This window comes from Streptopelia decaocto (assembly GCF_964273445.1).
Source record: "Streptopelia decaocto genome assembly, chromosome: Z".
Classification (NCBI taxonomy): domain Eukaryota; kingdom Metazoa; phylum Chordata; class Aves; order Columbiformes; family Columbidae; genus Streptopelia; species Streptopelia decaocto.
Window position 1 is genome coordinate 44,389,244 of NC_138657.1, and position 26,109 is coordinate 44,415,352.

The following is a 26,109-nucleotide window of genomic DNA, read 5'->3' on the forward strand; positions in this document are numbered from 1 at the left end:
AACCATCCAGCACTAGTAATCTGTCCTACGTTTTTTCTGATACAATTATTACTGCATAAAATAATATTTAATGCAACCATTACTAATTTCTATTACTACTTTACTAAATAGGAGAAGGAAACTTTTGGTATTGGGTGCCAAATAACAGTCACAAAATAGACATGAGCACGCAGAGGGCAGGTAAAACCATTGCAGAAGTGACACTAACAAAATCAGATATTTTATGACCAAAACCTGAATAGTAGAAGGTTTTCTGCATTTTTCTAGAGTGTTAAATGGACATTTTAAATTATTAGTTTGATCCTAGACCATAACTTGAGTGTTATTAAACAGTAAAGAGGGAGAAAAAGGATCCTATTTGACAGTGGATCCCAGGGTGAGAAAGAAATGTGGTCAGTTAAACCACAAACAACCCCCTATCAGCAGATTTTGAAAGCTTTTCCTTTGCCATGGAAAAAGTCAGGTCAAACAATAAAACAGTGTAAAATTTTTAGTCTTTTAAACTTTCTGTATTATTGGATTCAAACTGTTCTATCTAAAAGGTAGGAAAAATGAACCCATCACAGAAACACGGTGGCATGACTCTCATAACTGGAGTGCTGCATTAGATAGCCATAAACTCTTCAGAAGGGATAGGTGAGGAAAGAGAGGAGGTGGGGTAGCCATGTGTGTTAGGGACTGTTTTAATTGTCTGGAGCTTGATGAGGGTGATGATAGGGTTGAGTGTCTACAGGTCAAAATCAAGGGGAAGGTCAATAAGGTGAACATCCTGGTGGGGGTCTGTTACAGACAACCTAGCCAGGATGAAGAGGCAGATGAAATATTTTGCAGGCAGCTGCCCTAGCCCTTCTTCTTAAAGGGCACTTCAACCTACCAGATGTCTGCTGGAAATACAACACAGCAGAGAGGAAGCAGTCCAGGAGGACTGCATGGAAGACAACTTGCAGACACAGCTGGTTAGTGAGCCTACTAGGGAAGGCACGCCACTGGATCTGTTGTTTGTAAATAGAGAGGACACATGGGCAACATCTCGGTTGGAGGTCACCTTGGGCACAGGGATAATGAAATGATTGAGTTTTCTATTGTCGGAGAAGTTACAAGGATGGTCAGCAGAACTGCTACTTTGGACTTCAGAGGGGCAGACTTTGACCTGTTCAGAAGGCTGGCTGGCAGAGTCCCTTGGGAGGCAGTCCTGAAGGACAAAGGAGTCCAGGAAGGCTGGTCTCTCTTCATGAAGGAAATCTTAGAGGCACAGGAGCAGGCTGTCCCCATGTCCCAGAAAGCAAGCTGGTGGGGAAGAAGGCTGGTCTGGCTAAATAGAGAGCTGCGGCTGGATCTTAGGAATAAAACGATTTTATTTGGAAGGAGGGGCAGGTTACTCAAGAGGAATACAAGAATGATGTGAAGTTATGCAGGGAGAAAATTAGAAGGACCAAAGCATAACTAGAGCTCAGCCTGGCTACTGCACTAAAAGGAGACCAAAAAATGTTTCTATAAATACATCGGCAACAAGAGGAGATATAAAAAACGGGCTGGATGGCTGGGCCCAAAGAGTTGTGGTGAACGGAGCCAAATCCAGTTGGTGGCTGGTCATGAGTGGTGTTCCCCAGAGCTCAGTACTGGGGCCAGTTCTGTCTACTCTCATTATCAATGATCTGGATGAGGGGATTGAATGCACCCTTACTAAGTTTGCAGATGACACCAAATTGGGTGGGAGTGTTGATCTGCTGGAGGGTAGGACGGCCATACAGAGTGATCTGGATGAGCTGGATTGATGGGTCAAGGCAAATTGCATGAGGTTTAACAAGGCCAAGTGCTGGGTCATGCACTTGGGTCATAACAACCCCAAGCAGCGCTACAGGTTCAGGGAAGAGAGGCTGGAAAGCTGCCTGGAGGAAAAGGATCTGGGGTTGTGGATCGACAGCCAGCTGTGTGCCCGGGTGGCCAAAAAGGCCAACGGCATCCTGGCTTCTGTCAGAAATGGTGTGGCCAGCAGGGCTAAAGAGGTGTTTTTGCCACTCTATTTGGCACTGCTGAAGCCCCACCTTGACTCTTGTGTTCAGTTTTGGGCCCTCATCATAAGAAAGTCATTGAGGTACAAGAGAGAGTGCAGAGGAGGGTGATGAAGCTGGTGAGTGGCCTGAAGCATGAGTCTGATGACAAGCGGCTGAGGGATCTGAGGCTGTTTAGCCTGGAGAAAAGGAGGCTGAGGGGATATCTTATCGCTCTCTACAACTACCTGAAAGGAAGTGGTAGCATGGAGGGTGTTGGTCTCTTCTCCCAAGTAGCAAGTGATAGGATGAGAGGAAATGGCCTCATGTTGTGCCAGGAGAGGTTTAGATTGAATAGTAGGAAAAAAATCTTCACGGAAAGGGTTGTCAGGCATTGGAACAGGTTGCCCGAGGAAGTGGTGGAGTCACCATCCCTGGAGGTGTTAAAAGGGCATTTAGGGACTTGATTTAGTGCTAGAGTTAGTTTATGGTTGGATCTGATGATCTTGGGGGTCTCTTCCAACTGAAATGATTCTATGATTCTATGAAAACAGAGAAATCAAAAATTTGTTCTTTGTTAATGAATGAGATAAAAATATCTCAGTCAACTCCCTCACTATCCTTGTCATCAGTTACCATAATGGTAGGATTAAGATGAAAAGAATTCTTATGCCTAACCATTAGAACACAAGCTTCTGTCTCTTCGTTAAGAGGCAGTCTGGCTGGTGATAAAACAAAAGTACTGAATGTCATTCCCAAAATAAATTCATTTCACAAACAGAGCAATTTTCCCTTCTGAGCTTGAACAGTCTTGTTCAATGAATGAAAACTAAAAATCTTCACATCTTAACATACTTTAAAATTTTATATTTTTCTTTCACAGAACTTTCATTAATCTTCATTTTTTGAGTTGTCAAAAGGAAGACTACTTTCTGATGATAAACCAGTTAGATTAATACACAATCATTCATTTGCATTTGAATAGCCCTTCAATTATGTTTTAACACAAAATGAAAGGATGCAGTCCTTATCATTAAAGTCAAAGTAATAGGTTTGTGTGAATCCTGGTCATCAAACAGAAAAAAGAAAATAACAACAAAGATTGGTTTGAAGCTTATTTTTTCTTGCTGAAATAATAATTTATTCCCGGCCAAAGAATAAATTCAAACCAACAAAGGAGAAGACCAAGTGATATCAGCTCATTTTAACTCAATCAGGGCAGCTACCTATGAGTCACAATTTTGTGTGCTTTTTCCTTAGAGACATCTGAACACATATAGTTTATTTCCCAGGAGTATACTCGACTTCATGACAAATGTTATCTCGGGTGGGACCTCCTTAATTTCATCTGATAATGATAGTGTGGTTGTGCAGTGATATTTAAATATTATCTGCACTAGAGAAAAAAGAATACTTCCTCATGTGATAAATAGGAATTCATCTAGGAAAGATGAACATGAGTACCCATCTAGCCCATGTGAAGTGGAAGAACATTCACAAAAGGGTTTTGGGAGTGCACCTTTGGAGGACTCTAATCTCACTCTGCTAGGTATAGACACAATGTAAGCAAAATATTGAGAAAAATGGGAAATCAGTGTTCAAAACCCTTTCTTTCCTTTAGGTAAAATGGTCTACCTACAATACAAAGTTGTAAAACCCCTCCAGTCTGTAACAGGCATTCATGAGCTGATTTTTCAGGTTTAGGATAAACTGAAATGACAGTTTTCAATTAATAAGATACTCACAGAAAAATAGTAACTCAGATTTTTGATCTGGTATGCTAGACTTTCTCATCTGGTCTGACTGCCAGTATTTTCTGATCTGGTACACCACTTATACCTGCCACAGACCACCAAGAGTAACTTCTTTCATAACATCTTCCATGAGTTCTCATGAAAAATTCAAACTGCAAGCATAAATAGTCACTAGAATATTTTTAGGTTTTGCTTTTAAAGATGCCACGTAATTTGTCAGAATTCTAGTGGTAATTTCAGCACTGTTTTCTACCATTTCTAGATTCTAAAGTCAAGAATCTAAATATATCAAATTATTCCAAAGGGCTAGGTTCTATTTTTCATTACTTTTTACTTCCATTGTTTTCCTAGGACAGATCTTACTAAACTCAAGGGACTCAAGTATTCCTAATCCCATTAAGACAAATTAGGGATTACATTTTAAACTATCCATCAGTTGAACTAGACATTTCTTTTTAATGAGACTGATAGCTTCATTCCCCCTGATCAACACAACTGGCAAACTGCTAACAACAGACAAGAAGACAGAGGTGCTCAACAACATTTTTGCCTTAGTCTTCAGTATGTCTTCCCACACCTCTTGAGTGGATGGACCTCAAGGCAGGGACTGGGGAAACAAAGTCCCTCCCACTGTAAGAGAAGATAAGGTTCATGACCACCTGAGGAACTTGAACATACATAAGCCTATGGGAACTGATGAGATGCATCACAGAGTCCTGAGGCAACCGGCTGTGTAATTGCCAAGGCACTCTCCATGATATTTGAGAAGTCATGGCAGTCAGGTGAAGTCCCTGATGACTAGAAAAACAGAAACTTTGCACCCATTTTTAAAAAGGGTAGAAAGGAGGAGCCCAGGAACTACTGACCTGTCAGCCTGTCCTCTGTGGGAACATTATGGAACAGATCCTCCTAGAAGCTAATGTTAGGGCACATGGACAACAGGGAGGTGGTTTCAGACAGGCAGCACAGCTTCACCAAGGACAAGTCCTGCCTGACCAACACAGTGGCTTTCTAGGATGAAGTGACTACATCAGTGGACTAAGGAAAGCGTACAGACATTATCTGTCTGGACTTCTGTAAAGCCTTTGACATGGTCTCCCACAACATACTTCTCTCTATATTGGAGAAAGATGGATTTGATGGATGGAATGTTCAGTGGATGAGGAACTGGCTGGATGGTCACACCCAGAGAGTAGTGGTCAATGGCAAAATGTCTGGATGGACACAGGTAACAGGTGGTGTCCCTCAGGGGTCCATACTGTAACCAGTACTGTTTAATATCTTCATCAATGACAGAGACAGTGCACCCTCAGCAGGTTTGCGGATGACACCAAGCTCAGTGGTGCAACGGACATACTTGAGGGATGGGAAGCCATCCAGAGGGTCCTGGACAAGCTCGAGAAGTTGGCCCATGTGAATCTCATGCAGTTCAACAAGGCCAAGTGTCCTGCATCCGGGTTGTGGCAACCCTCAGTATCAGTACAGGCAGGGGGATGAAAGGATTGAGAGAAGCCCTGCGGAGAAAGACTTGGGGGTACTGGTGGATGAAAAGCTGGACATGAGCCAACAATGTGCACTTGCAGCCCAGAAAGCCAACCATATCCTGTGCTGCATCAAACTGAGCATGGCGAGCAGGTTAAGGGAGGTGATTCTGCCCCCTCTACTCTGCCCTAGTGACACCCCATCTGGAGTACTGTGTGCAGCTCTGGAGTCCTCTGCGTAACAAAGCACAACAGCCTGTGGGAAGAGTTCCAGAGCAGGGCCATGAAAATGATCAGTGGGCTGGAATACCTCTCCTATGAGGACAGGCTGAGAGAGTTGGGGTGGTTCAGCCTGGAGTAGAGAGGCAGAAGAGAGGACAGTCTTTTTAGTAGGGCCTGTTGTGATAGGCTAAGGTGTAATGGTTTTAAACTAAAAGAAGGGAGATTTAGCCTAGATATAAGAAAGAAGTTTCTTATGAGAAGGGTGATGAAACACTGGAAGAGGCTGCTCGTTGAGGTGGTTGATGCCCCATTCCTGGAAATATTCAAGGTCAAGCTGGACAGGGCTCTGAGCAACCTGATCTAGTGGAAGATGTCCCTAGTCATCACAGGGGGGCTGGACTAGATGACCTGTGAAGGTCCCTTCTAAGCCAAACTATTCTATGATTCACAAATAAGGAACAGAAACTGAGGTTTAAGGACTTTTCCTAAACAGGACTTTCCTACTTACTTTAAGTTTACTTGACTTTAGTTGATATCATGTCTAGGAGATCTTCTCTTGGATTAGTTCATCAAATGGCACCTAATGGGGCTTCAAAAAGCTTTGGTTTTAACTGAGAGAACTCCTCTATAACACTTCTAAGAAGAATTGTTAAGACTGCCTACTTATCTCAAAAACTCCTCCAATAGGTGTATGAAGCAGTCTCAGACTGCAGTTCTCATTCTAAAGCTACTAAAATGTCCCAGGATTGTCTGTGTTTTGTCATTTAGAGCAATACTAAAAAGGAAGAGTAGAGTCATCACCTGAACTGCAAGTTTCATGCTTCTCTACACAGTGAAGAAGTATTAGTCATCAATCTAAAAGGTTTCCTACATAAGGAAAAGCTTTAGGTAACATCCGGTTCCCTTGATAATTGAAAATAAAAAGTTATCTCCACTCCAGCTTAGTAACTGAAATCAACAAGCAGCCACAAAATAAAAAAAAAAGAGTCCCCAAACCTAGGCTCACATGCAAAAACCTCAGACTTGCAAAACTGGATTAGTGCAAAGGTGCTTTATTAGAACTTCTTTGGAAAACTTGCCTGTGCTCCTCATTGATTTGTAACATCATACGGGGATGGACTGCTGAAATAATTTTTGCATAGTATCTACACTAGTTCTTTCAACAGGCATGCAGCTAGATGCTTTTAGAGAGTCCTGATATCACGGACACTCTCCTTCTGAGACTCATTGTGTGTATCCATAGTGACAGATTTTGGACACATTTTATATTCCAATTTCTCTGATGTTTTAACAATAGAATCCAAAATATACATACTTGGAGTTATTAAGAAACACATTTTCATATACACGTTCTCTTCTTCAAGCTGTGGTTTGCTTCCTCAAGTCAGTGTCTTAAAAAAAGTGCACTTTGACTTTTTTTCTGCTAATAGTTGAACAAATTATATTCTCAGGTGGCCCAATTATAACTGTTGCCTGTAGCCATAACAAAATTAAAGATTTCTGGAAACGTTTTGTGTGAAGTGCACTTGATCAGCTAAGGCAGACATATTCCACAGAGTTTCAGTGACTGCCCTCATGCCTAGGGGCAGACCCTTTGTTTAGGAAATATTAGTAAATTTTATTAGGAAAACTAGTGAAAGAACAGCACTGCCAACATTAGCACAATATCTTGTAGTCCAAACAGAGTCCCTTATGATTTCAACAAAGAATGTATTTTGACTTAATGGATGCTGTTATTAAAAAAAAGAAAAAGCACACATGCACACACATGCAAACACTGTATTTGTGGGTTCACAAATAATGAAACTTACAAGTACAGCCTGATGTATTATTATTATCATGACATTCAACAATTTGTGTTAAATCTTAGCAATTAATTTACCACTTTTATTTGGAAAGGGGAAGGAGCGGGTAAACAGAAATATCTGTAATCTTTTCTGTCAGGTGAAGTGAAATAAACGGAACACACAAACCTTCTAATATTTAACAGTAGCACTTCTGGAAGGATTTCAGAAAATGTAGCAAGGTTGCTTGTGAAGTATAGCCCCTTTACAGTTATTTTCTTAAATCTTGACAGAAAAGTAGAGTACTAGAGGGATGAAATTCATTCTTGTGGTTGTTTACACAGGTGAATGCTATTGAGTCAAACTGCCAGTCTCTGTACGATCACTGCAATCACTGCATTACTGCAAACCAACAAAATAATCCATTTTAGGTCTCTGTGAGTTTGCACGGTTTTCTAGCAGAGACATCTTTTTAGGGCTTGCTGTCTGAATCATTACCGCCAACACCATATTGAATATTAAAATTGTATAAGCGATGAAATTTTCATTCTCATTTATCTTTGCTTATTGTGAAAGCTTACTCTTATATTAAATCACAGAAACCATTCTGAAGGAGCTTTTTGTGGTTGGGTGCTTTGCTAATTCTGTTCATTTCAATCAGATGAACTTCTAGACTGAACCTATACAAAATTTCCAGGTAAAAATATTACCAGCATCATAAGTATTTCAAATTTATGATGAAACTCTGTGTTTTGCTTTGTTCTTACTTATGAAAATTGCAGTTAATAAAGACGCATATGCAGTGAAATGACAGTGGTTATTTGTATAGTGATAAATATTCTTTCAGATTACTTTCTGCCTGTTGAATTAATAGCAATGATATTTTCCTTCCTATTCTGCTACATTAACAATAATTTGTGCACAGTATTGTAATACTTGTCAAAATGACAGCCTTTAAAATTAACAGAGTAATCCTTCTCAAAAATTTACCAGTTGGAAAAAATGACTGGGGACAATGCTTCTAAAAAAACTTTCTCTTTCCCTTTTTTTTTTTTAAATCATAAAAATGCTGACTACTTCACATTGCATTTTTCCTCAATTGTTGGTGTCATGCTGATTTTGAACCATTGATCGGTATCTGAGGTCCCATATTTCTGTTACAATATGACAGGTGGTTGCTTTTTAAAAACGGGGACAGACTCACTAACTCAGGAAGATTCCATCTTCAGCCTACTGCTATGAATATGTTGCTGAACTATCAGCCTGGAAAATAAAAACTTTTGGTAAAGAAACAGTTAAACTAGGAGTACAAAAAATTCAATTTCTATAAAGAATCCTTTTTTTATATTTTAGCAGATGCTTTTGATCACACAAGTAATGGATCTGTTATTCTAGTTAGCTAGGGGGGGAAAAAAAAGCATTGTTCAGTCTTCTAAAATTGTTGTATTGAAAAGCAAAGTGAAATAAATGCTATTTTTCTTTTGTTGTGGGTTAGCAAGGATAACTGTAGTTTCCTTCTAATGGGATTCACAGATTTTATGAATCTAAAAGCTTCATTATTCATAGAGACATATCAATGGCAGCTCCTACATTATACATATAAAACTTAAAAAAATACAGCGTATCCTTTTTAATATGCAGCAATGTAACTTGAACAAATTACAGTGATTTAAGAGAAAATAAGTGCTATAGAATTTTTCTTAAAGGGAAGTATTGGATATTTTCCGTCCTCTTCAATACCGTGAAACCATAATTTCAAATCTCAAAATGAACCCCTTAAAATATAAAAGAAGAAATGGTAGCAATTTGTCAGGGTTTTTGATCAGGCTAATGATAGTTAGCATTTTCTGAAGGTGGAAGGCAAATTGCTGTGATAATTATATTAAAACAAGCCATGGCTCTGTACTCTTGCTGTTCTACTTTTGATTAAGAACAGTTTAGCTCAAAAATGTATTTGAAATCTAAAGACGTATCTCTAGAAACTAAGGTCTTATCTCTTTTCCACTTACTTAACTTCAGTTACAGACCATATATGTAGATTAAAAATTTGTGGATGAAGGCTAAAAATGTTTCTAGTCATGCTTACTAATATATATCTATTAAACAGAAAACTCTTTTTGCCCTGAGTTGCTAAGTTTTTTTCATAAGCTGGCATTTCCTCATATACAACAGGAACTGCATCCCAGTGAAGCTAATGATTTGCAGTTTGAACTGGATATGTATTTACACACATTTCTAAAACATCTTACAGAAACCTGAAGTGATAAATTATTTCAAAAACCTACTAATTTTGTAAAAATCTTACTGTTATTTGAGATGCAAATGATTTCTTAGTAGACCGTTTTTATTTTTAGGGGTTATCTATTTTCCTTCCTCTCTGTAGTAATATAAAAGAGTTTGTCTTTTTGTCAGTTGTACTGACCATCAATTTGTGTGCTCTAACATTTCAGTAAAACTATAACAGGAAATACATGCTACAATTAATAGAAGAAAGTAAATGGAAATAAGCTACAGGCTTTCAGAAGTATTTTCATGAAAAGCAACCAGAATTCCTCAAAAAAAAAAAAAAGAAAAAAGAAAGAAAAAGGAAGAAGCAAAGAAAAAAGGCTGTGATGATTTATTATCTGAAGCTGCGTATCCGTTGACAACCAACTTTGTCAGACTTACTTCGTATCATTCACACATAGCTGTGAATGTTGAATTTTGCATCCTTTGTTTTTCAGTGTCATTTTTCTGCATATTCTCCTAAGAAAAGTCTACTGCATTTATGTTGCAACGCTGCTGACAACCATTGAAAATAGCACCACAGCTATAAGAAAAGTTCTTGCAATAAGAAAATCTGTGTGAGAAAAGCTGCAAAGTCCACAGGAAAGTTATTGTGACATGTTCAACCAGCCAAGCTATCAGCCAGAAAAGAGATCAAGTTTTTAACCACTAGGTCCTAAGTGATACCCAGCTGTTTTCCACTAAGGTGAAGATTTCAAACCGCCATTATTTAAAGGCTGTTTGGGTTTTTGTGAAAGCACAATAAAGAAGTGCTACCAAGACATCTTTAAAATGAGTTCCAGCAATAAATAGCTTAGACAACATTGCCCTCTTTTTCCAATTTATTTTACAAATATGAAATACGAAATATTTAGAAATAAAGTAACTACAATAAGTAAATACGACACAGATCAGTTTAGGGATAGGAAAGTACAGATTTGCGTTCAGAAAAAGAAGCTTGAAATGTGGATTTGAATCTGTGAATGTGATGTAGGCATTACTTTATGCCCTTAGGATGCAAGTCCAGCTCTTACAATGTCTGTGTTTGTGGAAGAAAAGAAAGTATTCCATAACTGCCGACACCTCTCTCAAAGTATTTAAAGGAAACAACAAATTAAAATATATAATTTCCTAGGCTGTGATTAAAAAAATACAGAGTATTATTAAGATTTGGTTTGAAGAATGGATAGTCATGTTCTCTTTCTGCTGCAGGGGGAATGAACTGAGGTGAACTGAATACAAGCCCTGGTTCTGGAGACAACTCTGTGCCTTTCTCAGTATTTACAGAGATGACAAATCAGAGCTTCGGTGTACCCTGGCAGTACCAGCTAACGTGTTCCCCCACACCCATGTCAGGTCCCAAAACACTACCTTGGGCTGCAGCACACGGCAGTGCAGCACTCCCCTATGCAGAGGAACTGGGAGTATGTGGTTTTGCTGTGCTGCCAGAGCATCGGGAAGATGCGACACAAGGGAATGAAGCCTGGGTCAGCACCCCTGGGAGTGGGACACAGTGACAAGGCGGCAGTAACAACATAATGCAAAACAGAAATACTATGTCTTTTATGCCTTTTCCAATTACAAAACTCTAAAATATCCTGCATAGGCCTTAAATAACTACTGATTGTATCTCTTACTGCTTTCAAAATAAATGGACACTCAGAATGGCAACATTTGCTTTTAATGAAACGCATGACTTGTTCAGTTCCAAGTACTGTGAGGTGCCTGTAGGGACCTACAGATACATATGTACACAAATACATATCTGCAACAGTTAATAACCTGTAGTTTGAGAAAGATCAGAAGGGAGAAGGGTCCTAGCTCCTTCTGAGAACATGTTGATGTTTGTATTCAGGCAAAAGGATAATTTCATTGTCCAAAATATAGGTACTTAACAATATTTAGGGTCCACTTTCTTAATGCCTAAATCATTTTGGAGCTCTGGATCATAGTCTGTGAGAAGCCTATCTGATATAGAAGACTAATGGTATGTGTTTTACTGTACCTATGCCGTACGAGGCAGGACCCTGTAGAGATCAAGCTAGCATTTCCTGAGCAGCTACTCATGGAAATGGAAGCAATAAGTTATACCACCCTGTCTGTATGACAGTATCTCATGATCATTGCTGAGTGCTAATTTTCCTAGACAAGGTGCTGTACTTTGTCAGGTAAGCTGCTATCAGGACTTATGCCCATATATCCACACTGCCCTGCATCTTTCCAGCGGTACCAGTTTGTTCAGAGCTCTCTCCAGGCCTCAGACAACACTGCTGTGTAATGTAGGGAAAACCTTATTTGCCTAAGTAAGTCATGGAAGTGCTAGGGGGAAAAAAAACAAAACAAAACACGACATTTGCTCAGTAATCTTACCTCTAATATTTTTACATTGAAAAGGTTATTTAGATTTTGCATATCTAAGCACAAACATGCTTCCTAAACCAAAATTCTACTACGGACAGTTCTGAAAGACTTTCAGAGTTTAATAATCTTTAACATTTTCTGTATGTGATTTGTAAATAGTGATTGTGTTGCTATTCAGTAACAATAAAATGTTGAAAAATAGTGTTAAAATTCTTATTAGAAAACTTCCAGTTTAAATATATGCCCTCAATATGATGATCTCATGGTAAAGCCAACATTTTTTATGAGACTCCTAGACAGAATGACATTTATTTTAAGGCAAAGACCATATTGTACCTTAGGTGTGCATGTTAGATGGTAGGAGACATGATAAAAAGAAAGGTCATGGCAACAGCAGTTTGAGGAGAAATGAATAATTTGATTATTTTCATGGTGTGGATCAATAATGCTCTGCATCTACTGAAACACATTGCCTGGAGGCACTCAGATAATCAATGGCATAAAACAGAGCCTGCCTTTACCCAGGCTTGCAGCCTCTCTGATCTTTCTTGGGAGGACCCTTGACGCCTCTAATTTATGTCAACTGAATATCAAAGAAATTCCAAAGGGCCTGGGTCATAAAGCATATTTTAGTGGTAACCATTTGAAGTCTACTTACTTATGTTCCTTATGTAACTGTGTTTAAATACTTACCCTCCAATTCCTAGGAATTCCTAGAAAGGCATATATGGTACCTTGTACTAGGATAACAGTCAGTACCTTATTAAAGGCAGGCTGGTTAGAAGTGGCAAACATTCTAACCCTCTCCTCACTGCAAGCTGACAATAGACCAAAGACAGGAATTTCAGTCACGAGGGCATGTAAACCAACCCTTCTGCACCACCCAAGAATTCTCTTTAATGACATGCCGGGCACTGACATTTTTAATTTAATAGAGCAGCCATTGGAAAAAATTAGTTCTGCATGATATTGTGGAGAGACAGTTGAAGATGATTTTGTTCAGTAATTTCTCTGTTCATTTGCAGTGGAAAAAGGGAGCTGGCATCTTCTAGCTGTCAAAAGCCCTTAAGTCAAGGATATTTACTTCATTCTGTCTGAGGAGCTACTTTTCCCATCAAGTCTTTGCAAGCAAGAAAATAATTCCCAGTGGTAGTCCTACTAGTAGTGTTTGCTGTAACAGCATTTACCTATTTCTTAACAAGTTTTAGCTACCATACTTTGAATACGCATTTGCATGCATACACACAATCTCCCCCAGCTCCATTTTTCTTTTTTCCTTTTAGCAGTTGACTTACTTTCATAACAGAAAAGATGGTGCATAATCCTTTGTGAAGAACTAGGAAAGCATTAATCAGCAATTAGAGGAATACAGACTGTAGTACATATAGTTTAACTGATGAGGTAGTAAAATGTGTTTTCAGCACTGAAATAATTGATTTTCTACAGCAGCTGAAGACAGCATAAAATTATTTCACATATTAGAGCCTTGTTGATGGTTCAACATTAGCTAAATCCGCAAAATAAATATATGTTTAAAATTGATCAGGTGATTCAGGGTCAAATCTAATTCCCAAGTTCAAATAACCTCTTTGAACATTCTCTAAGTACATAATCTTACCACAATCCATCAAAGAGAGTCACACACTTTTTGTCTATTGGCTCTTGCAAAACACTAATGTTTAGCAGATTAAGTGGAGTCAGTTTTAATAGACAGAGCAATTCTTCCAAAGTGCTCTTGAACCCGAAACTGTCTAAGGCTGGGTTTGCAAAATGCTATTTCTAACTTTACAACAGACCTGGAAATTATTATTCTTTGCCAGTTGAAATACTGGGTTTTGCAACTGTCTTCTATAAAGCACTGCAAGGGATGTAAGGTAATGGTTTTGAGCCTCAAGTTTCTCAAACTAAAAACCTATGATGTTTCCACAGGCTGTATCCAATCAAAAATTAACAAGCCTGAGAGATAAGCTTATGACGGGCACCACAAGCTGGACATTTTGTTCATGATGGCTGGAAAAGAAACAATCCCTGCAGGTATATTTGAAGTCTTGAGATCAGAGACTCTGAAGCTCCAATAACTTTTAGCTATTTCTGCTGTGTTTCCAGGCCTCTTGATCTCTCTTCTCTCAATAGAGACATGATTCCTGAAGCCTATATACAGGTTGTGGTGGAGCTGGACTGCCTTGTCCTCTCTTCTTCTAAAGATAAAGTGTTAAAACTTAGAGGTATTCTTAACATATTCCAAGGAGGAGAGCTATATTATAAGAAACCCAGTATTTTTTTCTTTTGTTAACACTATGATTTTATCCAAATCCTTGCCCTTGTGTTTTCAAAACCACTATATATGAGCAAGAACAGAGACATTGAAAGTAACACTGAAGTAACACATGACATACAAAACAGTTTTAGCCAGAAATATTCAAAACCCTCAGAGGGCAGATTTCACATAAAACTTTTGTGAGCATCTCAGGCTGTGGGTGTAGCTTGCAGGTGTATTTGAAAATACATATCAGCAAAAATTTATAGTGCTCTTGCTAGTTCTCTAGATACTTTTTTAGCTAAATGTGTGAACGCAGTACACTGAAAGAGTAGCACAGTAGTAAATACCATATCTGTTTGTGTGGAAAAACATAAATAAATCTTCCTATTTCTCTCCCTCATACAGATGCATATGAACACTCACTCTCACATATGCTCAGAAGGAGGCACCAGTTCATGTAAATGCACCTTACCTGATCACATCTCATCAACCCTAAGTATCTGAGAGACTTGCTGCTTTGTGCAATTTGGGTGGCTCCATGGTCTGTGATTTCTTTGCACCATCCAACATCCACTGTCTCTATTGTCACGCTGTATTGTCCAATGGCTATCAGAGCTGTAAAAACAGATATTAAAGATACGAATTATATAGCTCATGGAGATGGTAAGCTCAGCTCCATGTATACACTAAATGACATTGAAATGAAATTTTCAGAAGCAGTTGTCACGTATATTGTAAAAGATCTTGTATTTCAGCATTTTTAACTATGAAATAGCTGTCTCTTCAAATAAGGTGTACACATGCAAACACAAATGCACAGATATGTATTCAGTATGTCTTACTTTCATGTTTTCTTCACAAACACTCTTCCAATTAAAATAAAAAGGCCAGGAGGAATTAAAATAAAAGCTTGAGCCTTTATAAAAGGAAACAGGAAGTTCTGAAAGGACTGAAATCACAGGCAGGAGAAACCACAAGGCATCTGAGCAGATTGGGAAGGCTTTGTCATGACATGCCTAGTTTGGAATGACAGAAAGGTCAGAAATCACTAGCACCCTGGTCACCAGGGACTAGAACACTTTTCAGGAAATACAGGCTTGGAAACCCTTAAGTCAAATTGGGATATATTAACAGAAATGAGCAACAACCTTCAGCAGCTAAAATCTCAGCTCAAAAAAAAAGTCTAAAGTTTCTAGTGTTGAAGTCAGCCAAGAGGTAGGATCTTTACAATTTTTAACTCCAGTTAAAATGCAGTTGCTGAAAAGGAATATTAATTAATAACTTAGTCCAAATAATGCAAATATCTTTAAAGAGATGATTTTTCAGCAGCTTTGGGACACTGTGTAGCTGTTCATGCTACACAATGCACTGACAAAAAAACCCCCAACAACAACAAAATCACAGCAAAAAATGAAATTATGAAGAGCTGGTATCTCTTGATATGCCAGAGGTCAATCTTAGCTAATCAGGGTGTAACTGAGATCTAGAAGCAAAGACAAAGAACCCACCTGACCTTGTAGTGGTTCTGCAAAGACCTGTACTGATCGCAGACAACAATAAGGACAGTTTGATAATTTATAAATCACAGAATCACAGAATGGTTGGGGTTGGAAGGGATCTCTGGAGATCATCCAGCCCAACCCACCTGCTAAAGCAGGTTCACCCACAGCAGATCACACAGGAATGTGTCCAGGCGGGTTTTGAATGTCTCCAGAGAAGGAGCCTTCACAGCCTCTCTGGGCAGCCTGTTCCAGTGCTCTGGCACCCTCAGAGTAAAGATGTTTCTCCTCATACTCAGATGGAATATTCAGGTGGACTTGATTTGCAAACAAAATCAGCCAAAAGAGGTTCAAGTACATTCTCAGAAGCTGTGGAATTTGCAGTAGCACATCGTTTTATTCTTGCAGCAGTTCACCAAATGGCCATGATAACAGAATTTTGTAACTGACATAATGAATTTATGATACAATCATCTACGTAGTTTCATTATGGTTTCACTGCTTTTTCTAGGACAATACCAACTTCCTGTTATCTTTCCCATTCATCCCTCGAAAATAAGTCCTAATTTTGCAAATATGCAAATATATTATATATGTAACAGAACATAGTACTTTTTACAGAGCCCTTCCAAAATTATAGCATCAAAAACTTTCTGTATATATTTTGCAATAACAAGAGCTGTAGCAATTACAGATTATTTTAACTCCACACAAAATGTTACAGACTTGAAGTAGTGCAGGAATACTGAAAGCCTGCCGCTAGATTAGAATATTGTCAGCTAAACAAAATTTCTAATAGTGTTTAGATTTGAAAAATTTTGCTAGTTTCTGTAAAGTTACAATCATATTCTGTCTTTCTCAATGCTTAATGTAAAACGAATAAAGGAAAGAAAATCAGCAGAGAATACGTTTTAGGAGTGACATAAAATATCACCAGACCACACCAGTGTACGATTCTCCTAGTAAACGCATTAAAATACACAGATTAGAGGGAATGTAGGGGACAATGCTGTTGAAAGACTAGAAAACAGTGTTACACTGTGTGTTGAATGTCCAAGACCAAAATATAACCTGAGCATCATCAGTCCAAGAAGCTGCCCTGAACATGGCAAAAAGGTGACTAATGCACGAAATTTCGTTCATATGCACATACTAAACAAATTAAAGAATAAAAGATTCTCTGTCTTATTCAGATACACTGTTTTGTAACAGAATATTCACAGAAAACCATTTTATAACAAAGTATAATTTAAAATGTGTTAATTCATCATTTGATATATTATTCTTTGTATTTTCACTTTTTGGCTGGTAAAGCATTACATTTCTACAGTAGGACCTTAACTGAATCTCAGTTAAGTCTTATGGATTTTTATATAAAGATAAAAATATTTTTACCTTTTAAAATAACGAAAAAAGGACTTAATAATTATTGAAATAATTACAAAATAATTATCAAATAACAGATCATTAAGGCTCTTTGCAAAACCGGCCTTCACTGCTTGTTTCTGAACATCTATATGTTAACCAGCCAGCTGTTATTAGTGTGACTTCTCTGAGGTATTACAAGAACGATGAAGATCATCCCCAAGATTTGGAAAGCATAAGTAAGTTTCCATACATCAAAGTCTATATGTATGATTTTTAGACTACATTGTCATTTCTATATTCTATTGATTATCAGGAAAGTGAGAATACAACTGTAACAATAAATACTATGAGACAACCACCACGTTTTTTTTGGTACAAGTAACAATACTTATAAAACCAATACAAAGTGGAATAAAACCATCTCAGGATGTTACATATCAATATTATACATTAAAAATAGAGTGGAAACAAACAAAAAATCCAACTGTGACATTTCAGGAGCAGGGCTTTCTAAATGAATGCCTTTTGCAGCTAAAACGTTCCAGATGGATTTTCAGGCAACTGTTAATCTGTTGTCTTCACTTGTGTTCCACAGCTGAATGGATAGTATTTTTGTCTGGCTAGCCTTTCTGTTGCAGCATTCCTCATCACCATCTCAACCCTAACTGTTCCTACAGAGTCCCCAAATGTCATATGCAAATATCGGATTTTCTGTTCACCTGTATGAAATAGCTGCGTATTCTTTAATACACAAAAACTATTGAAAGCAATATTCTAATTTAATTACAAATGACACTAGAAATCAATTACTGCATTACAGATGGCTGAAGACTTAAAATATTCTGTCATAAGCTAGTAGAAAATAACATCTTTATTTTGCACTTTGCAACTCTTTGTCCTCAGTTTAGCAGAAGTCTTTCTGAAAAATGCAAATATTTTGACAAGAGTGTGCAATGTTACACTGTAGGCAGATATTGCAACAGTTCATCTATCAAACACATAGGGGGTATGCCATTTTAAAACACTAATGACCTTATTTTCAGAAAATTCCAATGTGTGCATCTGCATCCTCACGAGGACACCCTTGGTCAGAGAAAAGATATACTATTCAGTCTCTATCAGCACTCGACAGTGGGAAATAAACAAGGCCATGAGAACATGTGAAAATCTAACAATACTCTTCCAGAACACTTTCCTCACATGAAAAGAATTGTGTGTAGGGACCTTCTGAATCAGGGTTGATGCCACTGTACTTCTGTAAGTTTATCTGATCAGTCTAGTAATCCACAAACTCTTTTAGGTTCCACAACATCCTGTGGCAAGGAGTCCCTCAGTTTAGCTACCTTTTGTTTTGAAAACCACCTGCCCCTTGTTTGTTTTGAACGTGCCTTAAAACTTGATCCAGGAATTCCCCTTTTATATCTCCTTGGTTGCTTTGCAAATGCTTTCCATAAATCCCAACAGACGGTATCAACCAGATCTTCCCTATTCCTTGCTGACTTCTCCAAAGTAGTCTGATATAACTATGAAGCACAACCTCTCTTAAAAAAAGCTGTGTCAATGCTTCCTTAATGTATCATATTTATTTATGTGTTCACTAATCGTATTCTGTATTATTACTAATTTACCTTATACAGATTACAGGATTATCAGTTAATATTTTTCTGATCTTCCCTGAAACTTTTTTTTAAATACCTCTGCCAAGCAGTCCGAGCAGGTTTAAGTGAAGTATAGTTAGGAGCTTGGCTATTTCATCCTTGAGTTCTTTTAGAAGTCTTGCGTACACGCCGTTCTTATGCTTGTACGAGTAGAATACTTTAAGCCACAAGTTTCAGCTAAGAAAATGTTTGCATTACTCAGCAGTTATTATTCCTCTCTGCATTTGCCCACAATAATCGGAATATACTGCTATTCTCAGAAAGCTTGACAGTAATTTAACAAGGAAATATACATTAAAAGCCTTACAAAGCAAGTTTGGATTCTGTGACTTAGGAACTAGTAGCACAAACAGCAGTAAAGAAGAGTCAAAGGTATGTTTCAATACTAATGACAACCAGGCTTAAAAACACACTGAATGACCAAACAGAACAACATGATACATTTAAAGTAGGTGGGTACACAAAAATCCACCAAGTAGTTTAAACATGTTGGCTTTGACATATGAACCTCTCTGTATGTGAATATTTAACAATGAATCAAATTCTTTTCTCTCCCATTTATTTTGACAAAAGCAAGATTTTGTGTTTATTTTTATAGCACTAGGTTTGTGGAATGGACATCAACTGATGTACAGCTCCTACATAGTAGAAGATAAAGTGTAAAGTCTCTAACTGGAATCGGAAAATTGCCCTCACAGCTTTGAGCCACATTAAGCAAAAATATTTTCCAGTTGTAATACTTTGTTGTAACTGAGGAAGTGAAAGGACATATGCAGGACCAGGTTTGTAGGCAGAGGTAGCATCTTTTACATGACCAGCTGGAATAGTTGGAAGAATAAGACAAATTTTGTCCTTTGTGCACAGCCATTAAAAGCAAACAGTAATTTAACCTCATTTTATAATGATTAAGTTAAACTGACATAGCTAAATGCATAATGAGAAACCCACACGCTTGTGTACTTCCCTGAAGTGTCTATACACCAACACGTGTAGCATGGGGAATAAACAGGAAGAATTATAGGTCTACATGCATTCACAAGGCCATGGTCTCATTGCTATTACAGAGATGCCGTGGGACAGCTCACATGACTGGAATGTTGCCATGGCAGGCTATGTACTGTTTAGCAAAGACAGGCCAGCAAGTGAAGGTGGAGGAGTTGCACTTTATGTGAGAGAGCAGCTCCAATGTCTAGGACGCTGCCTAGGGAGGGATGATGAACGAGTTGAGTCTTTATGGGTAGAAATAAAAGGACAAGCTAACAAGGAGGATGCTGTTGTGGATGTTTACTACAGGCCAGCTGATCAGGAGGAGGAAATTGATGAGTCTTCCTATAGACAGCTAGAAGTAGCCTCACGATCACATACCCTGGTTCTCACGGGAGACTTCAATCACCTTGACATCTGCTGTATGGGCAACACAGCTAAGCACGCGTGGTTCGGGAAGTTCCTACAGGTCACTGATGACAACTTTTTGACACAGATGGTGGAGAAGCCAACGAGGAGAGACATACTGCTGAACCTTGTCCTGACAAACCAAGAAGAACTGGCTGGAGATGTCATGGCTGGGGGCTGCCTCAGCTGCAGCGACCATGAGATGGTAGAGTTCAGGATCCTGTGTGGAGGAAGCAGGACAATAAGTAGGACTAAAACCATGGGCTTCAGCAGGGTGATCTTCGGCCTCTTCAAGGTCCTGCTTGGAAGAATCACATGGGACAGGGCTCTAGAAGGTAGGGGGGTCCAAGAGAGCTGGCTAATATTCAAACTTCACTTCCTCCAAGATCAAGACTGATGCATCCCTATGAGGAAGAAATCAAGTGAAGGGAGTAAGAGGCCAGCATGCATGAGTAAGGAGCTTCTGTCAAAACTCAGGGGGAAGAAGGATGTTTATGTGATGTGGAAAAAAGGACAGACCACCTGGAAGGAATACAAGGAGGATGTTAGACTACATAGAGATGCAACAAGGAAGGCCAAGCTCCACTTGGAAGCAAATCTGGCCAGGGATGTCAAGGACAAGAAGGGCTTCTTCAAGTACAACAGCAGCAAAAGGAAGGTTAGGGAAAATGTAGGTCTGCTACTGAATGAAGAGGGTGCCCTGATGACAGATGATACAGAGAAGGCAGAGTTACTGAATGCCTTCTTCGTGGTGAGATGGATCATAAACTGGTTGGATGGCACACCTCAGAGGGTTCTGATCAATGGTGCAAAGTCTGTTTGGAGGCCTGTGGCATTCCCCAGAGGTCAGTCCTGAGTCCAGTCCTGTGCAACCTGTTCGTTAATGATCTGGATGAAAAGACTGAGTGCACCCTCAGCAAGTTTTCTGACAACATCAAACCGGGAGGACGGGCTGACACACCAGAAGACTGTGCTGCCATTCAGTGAGACCTGGACAGGCTGGAGGACTAGGCAGATAAGAACCTGATGAAGTTCAACAAGGGCAAGTGTAAGGTCCTGCACGTGAGGAGGAATTACCCCAGGCACCAGTACAGGCTAGGGGTGAACATGCTGGAAAGCAGCTCTGTGGAGAAGAACTTGGGAGTTATTGACAACAGGCTGACCAATGTGCCCCTGTGGCCAAAAGGCCAACAGTATCTTGGGATGCATTATGAAGAGCGTGACCAGCAAGTTGAGGGAGGTTCTCCTCCCCCTCTACTCTGCCCTGGTGAGGCCGCATCTGGAGAACTGTGTCCAGTTCTGGGCTCCCTAGTTTAAGAAGGACAAGGAATTACTGGAGGAAGTCCAGTGGCGGGCTACGAAGATTATTAGTGGCCTAGAGCACCTTTTTTATGAAGAGAGACTGAGAGAGCTGGGTCTGTTCAGCCTGGAGAAGAAAAGGCTGAGAGAGGATCTCATCAATGTTTATAAATATCTCAAGGATGGATGTCAAGAGGATTGCACCACATATCTTTCAGTGGTGCCCAACAACAGGATGAGGAGCAACAGGCACAGACTGAAGCACAGGAGGTTCCATCTGAATATGAGGAGAAACTTCTTTGCAAGAGCACTGGAACAGGCTGCCCAGAGAGGTTGTGGAGTCTCCTTCTCTGGAGACACTCAAGACCCGCCTGGACACATTCCTGTGTGATCTGTTCTAGGTGAACCTGCTTTAGCAGGTGGGTTGGACTAGATGATCTCCAGAGGTCCCTTCCAACCCAAACCATTCTGTGATTCTGTGATATATTCCTATACTACAGGCAGAAAGACCGCTTTAGTCAGAGAGGAAGGTCTCCACTGAACTGCATGTAAACTGTGAAACCAACGGTTGCAACTGGAATGTTTCTGTGGTTAATTACTTTTGGACCTGATCTAAGCAAGCATTGAGCTCTCACATCTAACCAAATCAGAGCGGATGAGACTGCTCTGTTTGTTTTCCAGGACTGTTTTGGGGCAACTATAGTTGGCAGCGTATCATCTTGAGGTTTTTCTCCTTGATTTTTTATAAATACCAAAATAAATAAATAAAAAATAAAAAAAAATTAAATAAATAAATAGATAAATAAATTCAGAATAAGGTCACTACAACAGAAAAAAATACATATCCTTGGTATGAACAAGATCCAATATTTGGCCCACTCTTAATTTAATTTAAATGTATTTTTAAATCTGGAAACAAATACTCCAGGTTTTGCATAATTTTACCAAATGGAATTGTTTGGGAATCTCCTGTATTAAGCAGAATTACATCCAGTTACACATATTCTTACCGACATGTACCTACTACAAAATGGAGTACTTAATTAATCAATACATTCTAGTTCAATTTAATGGAAAATCTGTGAGGTTTAAATGTGTTGCTGTTCTTCTCCTATCATCAGCTAACATACTGTATGTAAAAGACACCGCCTTTGGTCAGCATTCAGTAGGGACTGGATAGAAATGTTTTTAAAAATTGATTATGATTGACATAACTCTGATACTAAGGCATTACACATACATATGCATTAATGCAAAAAACATTTGTTTATTATTTGTTTTTATTTGTTTATTAAGTTCTTTTTATCATTAATCTCAAAAGCATTTAAATGTGCAAGAATTAGAATTTAAAATTTCCAACCTCTCTGAGGTTTTACACAGCATAGAAATCAATCAGTCAAGAAAGTATTACCAAGTAACAGCCTTCTTATGGAACTTCCCATTTTATTTATTTACCCACCCTAGACAAAAGCTATTAAGGTGGCTTTGATAGCCACCTACTAGCTTCTGAATAGCCTAATGTACAAAAAACCAGGCAGAAGTTTATGAAATTTAAAACTGCAATAAGCAGATATAATAAAAAGAAAATGAGCAAAGAAAACCAGGTATTTAGATGCTAAAAAATGGTGTAACAGCAGCACATCTTAGTGAACTGTGAAATAATCTCCTTCTGTTGGTGAAGTTATAGAGTTACTCTCATCTGCTTGAGTTATTTAAAATATGTGTGGACAAAGTTCTGGAGAGGCTATAAAGAAAATGTTGTACAAGACAGACTGAACAAGCCAATTGTAATGGTCTTTCCTATCTTTCATTTACATTATTCTATTGAATTACAAAAAAACCAGAAATACGTAAATGATGCGGTTAAATGACAAACATTTGAATGCATTGAAGCTTTACCAGTCACCAGAATTAGTTTGATATTTCATTTCCAGTGATTTGTGGAAAAGCATTTATAAATTAGCCCGCCATTAGACACAAACACTTGCCAATTGTAAACTACAGCTGACTATATAGAAAATATACTGCCAAATAATTTTAATATATTACATTTACCAATCAAAACATTAACTTATATGTGTTAACAATATCCTCTACAGTATGCACCAGATTAAGTATTGAATATTTAGTCAACATAAATATTGCTTATACATAGAAAATGTTCTTCTTTACCAGTACATACACATAAAAAATTATTTTCACAACATTTTCAGTGACTTCACTTTTTTTCCCTGAATTAAGGCAACAGAACTTTATTATTCAAAGCAAATATTGATGCCCATGTGACCCTAGTAGATAGGATTTATGTTTACTCCCTGCACTGACGAGGCTGATGGTTATCTGCCATGCAAATTACATCAGGTCTTGCAGTTTAGCTAATCTGTTCTGTACAGAGGCTGACTACATGCCCAATCCCATTTCCATGTGTCAAAAGATGTTTTGCTGCGGTAACTACAGTGGTTGAACAAACCACTGCTTGAGTTCTAGGCTATGTTGCTCACACAGTGGAGGAATGCCTTAAATGAAAAACAATTGTATAAAAACAATTGTATAAAACTCACTGCATGATAACTTTTTAAACCATTAATCTACCCCTGTTTTAAATTCATAAGGGTATTTTAATGACTGAGTACTTTGTCATCATATACTGATATCAATTATGTATCAAGAATTGCAGATCATCTGCTACCAAATAAAAGCTACCATGGGTATATCACTTTCAGTTTTTGCTGGTTTTCCAGTCAAAAGTCTAATTCAGCTCAGGCTTTTGCATGTCCAGCTGACAGGCAGTATGACATGCATTTTTTTCTTTCATAATCATGACTTCATATAACAGATACATTTCAGTGCCACCGTGAAATAGAAAAGCAAGAGAGACAGGATTTGTACAGGAACTGGCTTTCCATCAGGGAAGTCAGCCAATCCCATTTATAATCAAATACTTAAATACATTCCCGGTTTTAACTGTATGAGCAGTTCCCTTGAAATAAAAGTAAATGCGTAAGTAGATGAGGTAACCATGAACTTCACTGTTCTCATAATCAAATGTCAACTTTAATTCTGTAACTACTTTCCCTTACAGTACATACATCCACGTAGTAAGTAAACAGGAAAGCAATGAAGTCCTTTCCCCCATGGTTTGGCAGTGAGGCTAAAGGGAGATTTTTTTCTTAAAATATATTTTATACTAGTGGTATTTTCATATTTATGTCAAGTTCTCACAGAAGACAGCAACTAGAGAGATATGTAAATAGGTAAAGACCTAAACTTTTGTAAACCCTGAAGAAGGTTAGAAAAAAATTTGCCCAGCCTGAAATTTTTCCTGATAGAATGCTGTACCATCTCTCTGGATGGCAGGCCTGCATTTTAACATATTTGATTTCCTTTTTTTTCCATCATCTTCACCTGCCTCAGGCTGCTTGAAGTCTCCTGTGATAATTTTATTGTTATACCTTTGTGCATATGTGGCTATGGGCAACATTTCTTGAGAATGAAGCATGGGACTGCAATAAAATGCAGAAAGATATAGGGGCATGACCACACTGGGAAACCAATCTAATAAGATGCCTCAAGGAAATGAAAAGGAGACAGACTGTATCCCTTGAGCAAACCTGTTTTCTCCAGGAGTTTAGGAAATCTAGTTAAATCCATTCTCTCTGGATGAATATTTTGACCTTTATTTGGAAGCATGGTGGCAAACCACTCAACTAGTGATACTACCACAACTTTGACTAAAAATCTGTTTGAAAGATATAACACATACATTTTAAAACAATGTATTTCTGGTTTCCCTTTTGTAAAGAAAATCTCATTATTTAAAGTACTGGTTACCTCAGGAAGCCTAAAAAAAACCCCTGGAGGCAAGAACTGTAAAGACTTAATGCCTGTAAGACGAATGATGGCAGCTTTTTTGTGGAAAAAGTATTTTATTTTTTGATATAAAATATATTTAATATAGGAAAATATTTTTTCTGTAGAAGACATGAAAGTGGCTGGTATACAGGTAGCCAGCTATGGTCTCGTGGTTTATGGTTATTATGTTGGTACAGTATACACTGCTGTACTCAATGCCAACTTTATTAGCTGGTACGTAGAAAAAAGGTAACTGTTAAATCAATGTTTGTCCTACAGTTCAAACCTGTAGAAATACATGCTATTAGAGGGCTAGGATTTCCCAGGTAGAATTAATCTTGGTGCTTGCTTTACCTTTTCGTCTTGCATATTTGGCCAGAATAAAACCATACAGAAAATAGTACATTTGTACAAAGGTTATTAAAAAATTACGTGTTGTCCTACAATGTAACAAAAACTTCGCCATAAACTAGAAATGAAATTGAAAAAGCAGAAAAGTGTGATCTTTCAGAATAATCTTTAACATAATAAGCTGTTTCTGCAGTAGTCCTCACTAAGAACAAGGCTAAACTCTGGACAAAATAATACAGAAGTGTTGTATTTTATACAGGACTCTGAGGAAGAAATTTCAACACAGACAACAATGAATTAACTCTTAATATATCTATATTCTTAATGAACTCTATCCGTGCAGAAGAAAGACTCTGTGACATTTCAGCCATTTCAACATCTTTTACTCAATGCATATCAACAGCAAAACACAAACTAAACCAAAGAAAATCCCAAAATCTTCAGTATGAGGATGCAAGAAGATACTGGTACTGGAAAATGAAAGGCATGCAGCATGTTTAGCTCTGCCTGACTGTAGACCTCTCATAAAAATATTAAAAAATACCCATTTCAGAGATGGATTGCAAAAGTGG

At 38.2% G+C, this 26,109-nt stretch overlaps 1 protein-coding gene across 1 annotated transcript in view; it reads right to left on the reverse strand.

The window, feature by feature from the left end:
• Positions 1-26,109, reverse strand: part of FBXL17 (F-box and leucine rich repeat protein 17) — a 298,475-nt gene that overhangs the window by 4,293 nt on the left and 268,073 nt on the right. The window contains exon 8 of the mRNA XM_082075890.1: positions 14,591-14,733. Coding sequence (XP_081932016.1) covers positions 14,591-14,733 — 143 coding nt within the window. The remainder of the gene's footprint in view (positions 1-14,590; positions 14,734-26,109) is intronic.